The sequence below is a fragment of the Perkinsus marinus genome (assembly GCF_000006405.1).
Source record: "Perkinsus marinus ATCC 50983 genomic scaffold scf_1104296953396, whole genome shotgun sequence".
In the NCBI taxonomy this organism is placed as follows: domain Eukaryota; phylum Perkinsozoa; order Perkinsida; family Perkinsidae; genus Perkinsus; species Perkinsus marinus.
This window is the reverse complement of record NW_003208466.1, coordinates 60,350-66,279: the sequence shown is the minus strand read 5'-3', so window position 1 is coordinate 66,279 and position 5,930 is coordinate 60,350. Positions and strand designations below refer to the sequence as shown.

The 5,930-nt window shown below is 45.6% G+C and overlaps 2 protein-coding genes across 2 annotated transcripts in view; both read right to left on the bottom strand.

Annotated features, from left to right (window-relative positions):
- Positions 1-865: 865 nt before the first annotated feature.
- On the bottom strand, positions 866-5,756 carry Pmar_PMAR010657 (nuclear pore protein RBP16/17, putative; the record flags this gene model as incomplete). The annotated part of the gene is made up of 22 exons (XM_002776453.1): positions 866-989; positions 1,056-1,142; positions 1,200-1,268; positions 1,326-1,500; positions 1,546-1,686; positions 1,757-1,836; positions 1,889-1,990; positions 2,079-2,175; positions 2,277-2,418; positions 2,648-2,777; positions 2,840-2,973; positions 3,032-3,144; positions 3,197-3,272; positions 3,443-3,555; positions 3,614-3,744; positions 4,055-4,111; positions 4,169-4,284; positions 4,334-4,398; positions 4,450-4,558; positions 4,856-4,920; positions 5,129-5,229; positions 5,686-5,756. 22 exons carry the CDS (start codon positions 5,754-5,756, stop codon positions 953-955), a joined length of 2,211 nt encoding a protein of 736 aa, XP_002776499.1. The 3' UTR covers positions 866-952.
- Positions 5,757-5,888: 132 nt separating this feature from the next.
- Positions 5,889-5,930, bottom strand: part of Pmar_PMAR010656 (hypothetical protein) — a gene marked incomplete at both ends in the record, with an annotated part of 433 nt that continues 391 nt past the window's right edge. Inside the window, one exon of the mRNA XM_002776452.1 lies at positions 5,889-5,930. Coding sequence (XP_002776498.1) covers positions 5,889-5,930 — 42 coding nt within the window.

The window sequence follows — 5,930 nt, the reverse complement described above, 5'->3', positions numbered from 1 at the left end:
CCTCTATCACTACTCCTATCAGCCCCCTCCCTCCCCCTGTGTAGGGACTGTGCTGCTGCTGCATCTTCTCGGTAGCGGCACTGCAGGGGCCGAGTACCCTCCAGTAGCCACACTAGGGGATACCACCGTTCGAACCATGCCAGGCGACTTACTCTGTGGGCGCTGGCCGACCTAAAGATGACCAGTAGAGAGGACGTATACCGCGCCGACCCCACCGTATTCGCTCGTTGCTCCTGCACTGGCGCGGGGGGCTTTTGGACTTCCTCCGCTCCGCTCAAGCCCAGGAAATTCCAAAAGGACATCAAAAATGATGAGAAAAAAACTACACATGATCACCACAAGTCACAACATACACAACTCTAGCAATCCTACTAGCAGGCAAGGACCATCGCCTAGTACTCACATCCATGATCGAGTGTATCGTGAAGATACGATAGAGCTCAAGCGGGATCTCATCACAACTGTAAAATAAGTTCCGTTCTGTCGTGCTAGTAGAAGTAGAACGGATCTATCAAAGACCTCATAATCGTCGGGTGATATACGTAAGCTCTCTGTCGTACGATGCCACACAACTGTTGCTATCACTTCCCTATGTCGGTGTTCCGAACACTCCTATCGACCACAGCTGCCCATCAGGACGGTCATCCCCACTATATCTCTCGGAGTGTCACTCCATGATGACGCAGATAATCCTGAGCTCTCCCACTGCATCTACCCCCCGAAGAAGGATATGCTCACTAGAGCCTACATAATGTACCATAACGCCTCGACGCCCTCCCCCCTAACCCTATAAGGATCTACGTTAGTAACCCACTCTACCCAAGGCATATATCGCAAAGGAAACTCATAGCATCAGCACCGTCAGCAGCAGTAGTAGTATATTAGAAGGCATCACCAGAGTCCAGTTGTGTTAAACAGTAACGTCATAGTCATCTCTACCCTTCTAGTACTCCTACGAAGTAGATCGCACTGCTTGGGCGAAGTGATACCTACTACGATTATAAAAACATCCTCACCAGGAATCGAACCAGGGACCTCCACCTGGCCACCCTTACATATTCCGCGTGAAGTGATCTCGATTCTTCGTTTGGAGGCTGTCCGTAACTCCCACCATCAGCTCCGAGAAACACTTTCCCACATATCTGGAGCGTTGAGGAATCGCAAGAGAGCAAGATTCCTCCTTCCCACCCAGCACTTACTGTTGACGTTCTTCCGTTGGCTGCTGCCTCACAATTAACTCCTGAGCTTGAGAATACGTATCTTTGTACCTGCGTGCAATAATACCCATACCATCTTTTCCCAACTCATCCAATCCACCAACTCACATCAATATCAACGCCAATATCGGTCTCGATATACTCCATGTAGAGTTGAATTCCCCCGCCATTATCAATTGTAACATCAGATTCAATACCCTACGTAGCTCGCCATCCACAGCCCCTCCGACCACCAACAGCCCATGCGTCACTCTGGCCACATCCTCTGCAGTAGCTGCCGTACCTATAACAATACTACCCAAACTCTTCCCAACCATCACATCCCTACCTCCCCCCACCGACGAGCCCACTCCCGTGTGAGCGATGTCATAAAAGAACGTACACAGGTTGTCAATACTGGCACAGCATTGCATGCAAACACTCGTGTCAAACGACGTCAGCCCTTCCTCCAACGCCCGAACGAGTCCAGCTAAACAGAAAAAAAACAGACACTAACCTTCAACCAATGCGCGCTCGCCCTGATGATCGATTAGCAATACCTAGATGCTCCGGCGACTCAGCAACTTCGCAAACTAACTTCGCATGGTTTCTCGTTGCCAATTCCAAGAACATGAAGAATCTGATGATAAGAAACTCCTCTGGAGAGTTTGACAAGGTTCGACGAAGCTTACGGTTTGAGGCACTTGAGGTAACTCATCAGATCTGCTATCGAAATCGACATGCACAACTTCAATGCCAATGACAGCGACATCGACAGCGAATTGTCATTATATCTACAACCATATACATAGTCCAACACGGCCGCGCTCCAACCTCCATCCCAAAGACCCATGGATCGAATCCCCCCACATCCATTATTACAGCTCAAACACGCCAAAGTTTGTATAGTTGCCGTGTAGGGCGTTGCTGAAGAGTTCCAACACACATCCGATCCCCTTATACTTCTCATGATAGATGTCTTTATATACCGGCTGAAATCAACAAGATAACCGACCACAACTATCGAGGGAGATGCGGAGTCCCAGGTTCGAGTCCTGCCACCGGCATTTTTCCGCTCACCCACCTGGCTCTGTTCACGTTGCAAGATTCTCTGACTATACGCCACTAATATCTTCGATGCCTCTCGGAATAGGAGGATTCCATTCGGCGAATTCTGGTCAAAGTTTATACGCTGCGCCTTGTTGTACACGAACTCGGCCACCTAAACAGAATATACTCGATAAACCATGCCAGAGCCAAGGCAAACATCGCGAGTTCGATTCCCGGCACGAACATTTTTATGTAATAAAAATAGAGAAAACTACACAGATATACGTATCACACAATGTCGAATGACGAGTCTAAACGTACTCCTGAGATAATAATGCAAGAACGCATAAGGACCGCAATTGAATATAGTGCCGCCAGCAGGAATCGAACCTGGGTCTTACGAATTTAAGGAGGGGCGTGGTGACATCCGGATCATCCCAATAGAAAGTGAGAGCCGCTGAAAAGACGGTTATTTTGCAGTTCTGCGGCTGCTTCGGATTGTCAACCAACCAGTTGAATAGAATCGTGTACCTGAGCAACGATTATACTTGCGCAAAATATTCCGTATTCGTGAATAAATCCCCCATTATTACATATCGTGCGATACACAAGCCTGACATATTCCTCTCAAATCTCTGCACAAACCAATTAGTGGCAACCTGAGCTGCTCACTGCGGAGTGCTGATCCATCCCCAGTGTTGGCGGCTTGCCACAGCTGCTCCAAAACCTATCACAACCACCGTCGCAAAAAATCCCAAAATTTTCCGAAATTTTACACTTTTTACCCGATATTGCGGCATCATGAAAGTATTGAAAGTCTCCAATGCCATCGTGCTCGTAGTACCGTCTCGACACTCCATGAACAATAGCTTACCAAGAGTCGCATAATACTGTGTTCCTGAGTGAAAAAACTCGTAACCGGATTTTTTCACCCCCCATATAATCGTTACGGTATCGTCCATATTTCGGTCCAGCATGGAGGAACCCCAAAGTCGCGCTCGCATGATTCGCCATCAAATGACGTACCTATACACATCACAACATTTACGCCTCCCATACAACCACAAAAAGATACTCCAACGCACTACGAAGAACCTCCCTACAGCATAAGACGATTAGCAAATCTCAACGATTTAAACTTTGCGGTATTATTCAAGACTACCACACCAATTCCAAATCACCATCGCCCTCACTACCGTATCATTCTTCAGCAGGAGCTTCCCACTAACGATAAGGTGCGGACTCATTTTGTCGACAGAATGCACTATGTTAACACCAGCTGCCAATTCATAGAAGTACGCCAGGGTTTCTGACATCGGAAATGTTCGCTCTCATGGAAATTATTTCGCGCGCCACAAAATTATTACTTTTCAGAACAGGCTCTAGCGTATACCGATGTTGCAGGTTGGTGACGATCTTCTTGATTAGAATTCCAAGAATAGCATCCTCATCCTTCAAACCAAGCACAGTGCCTGTGAGAAAAAAAGCGCTCGCCATCCTAATCGATATCAAAAACCAACAATAACAACATGATGATGCACCAACTTACACACTCTTTCCTGGACAACTCTACTGGGGTTCTCTGACGCACCCATTGACACGTCCCCACGCAACAAGGCTGACGATGGTGGCGCATCTGAATCAATAAAAATATCTTATAGAGCAAACCCGGACCTAATCCGTATCATACCATGAGCAACCTAAGATACCATCACCAACCAAATCATTCCACCAAATTCACTCATACTCTCACTTTCACTGCGCCACGGAATTACCAATCCTATATATTATTATTACTAGCTGACAACTGCCGTGCATGCTCCCCAATATACACCTTTCTAAACTGCTCCATAAAGTAAAGATATCTGACCACCACCATCATCGACCTCAAAATACCACACGCACGCGGAAGATTTTCATACGATAGTTCAAGAGTTTCCAAATTAGAGCCATCCTTAGATTCTGGCGGTAGTGTCGTATTAGCGTCCGTTTGATTCATCAGAGAAAACACCCGTCCAGCAATCTCGCCGTTAATAACCTGAAAAAAATACAATAACAAAAAGAATTGCAAAAATGGCATCTCCTACATGCAAAGGTTGGGCTCCGCTCGATTGCTGTTGTTGTTGCTGATGCGCCCTCATACTGCCCGCACCTAAATTCGGACCTAATCTGTATCTTTCGTCGTTGAACCTAAGATACTCACCTCCTGTATTCCCACCCACAAGCGCTCCCATGATATACACCAACCACGCCAGTTTATGCTCGTTAATATCAGACCCCGATGCCGTACATGCTCCGAACAACTCCAACACCTGTGAAAAAAGCAGCCTAAGGACCCATCCAGTTATGAGAAATAACGTCCCCCAGGTTTGGTAGCAATGGTGATGACATTCACATGGTGAACTTATTGGAGAATGTGTTCCTAGACATTCAGAAAATTCAAAATAAGGATCATTATAGGTTCCTGGATGATTCCCTGCTGACGACCCATTCATCCACAACAACACTAATAGACTATAAAATATCCATTTCCATACCATAACCCTCCCATTTCCTATCACCAATACTTATACTACTATACTGTTAACAATACGTTTCCCCCTTATTACATGTTGTGCCGTCTTTTGATAGTTCAGTCGCGCCAGCTGAGCTATAACCTCCAGCTGCTCACCTCCTAAACCACAACAAAAACGAGTTGGAGTAGGAATATATGTTCGCTCTCCTCAGCTGAGCTCAGGGGATTCCTCACTACTTATAGTACAAGCCTATATACGAACTATGGCAGCAGTGTACGCAAAACACTGAGAATTTCGCAAAATTTCCTCATAGTTTTCCGAATATTGTCACCAACACATGCATTTCGCCGCCGCATTTTATATTACTCAAGACCTCATCTTGAAGGGCGTCCTCAAAGCCCTCATCATCCATAGGGTCTTCACCGCGCGCAGCCATATCCGCCAGAAACAATCTCGAGTCTATGTAACTGTATACGCATATCATACACAAATGTAAGAAGGAAGATTTTTTAGATGTCTACCTACACCTGTTCACATTGTAGTTTCACCCTAGTGATATGAAAAACACTAGTGAACAACATATTTCATGACTACTGCATAGCGTTTTTCACAGAGTATTACGCCACTTCACGTGAAACGGGTGAAATTCCATTGTCGGCCTCTGCGTTAGCATTTTGTCTACATTTTCACTTACAAAAAGAGGAATATTATCACTATATATACTATATATACCACTGGCAGAACACAAGGTATAGATTTACTTATAAGAATAGAGTGTATAGTAGAGTGATCACAGAGCCTCCGAGAGCTACCGTGCTTACCGTGAATACGTACACGTTTGAGTATACACGCATGCACTCACGTCCACATATATACTATATATATACTATATCTACTATATATACTATATACCTGATGATTACCTCACAGTAATGGTGTAGATATAGTCCTCCAGTTTAGAGTGGAAGCCCGGTGTCTTATCCTTATCATTCATAATAGGGCTCACAAGCTGCGCCCAGAATTGCAGTAGATAATGTTTACTATTGGGCAGCACCTAATAACATCATCAATTCATACCACATTTCCGCCACTTCCTCCACTCAACAACACCCCACCTGCCAATTCTTTATCGCATCAATAGTAAACCCATACACTTGCTCCAACCACA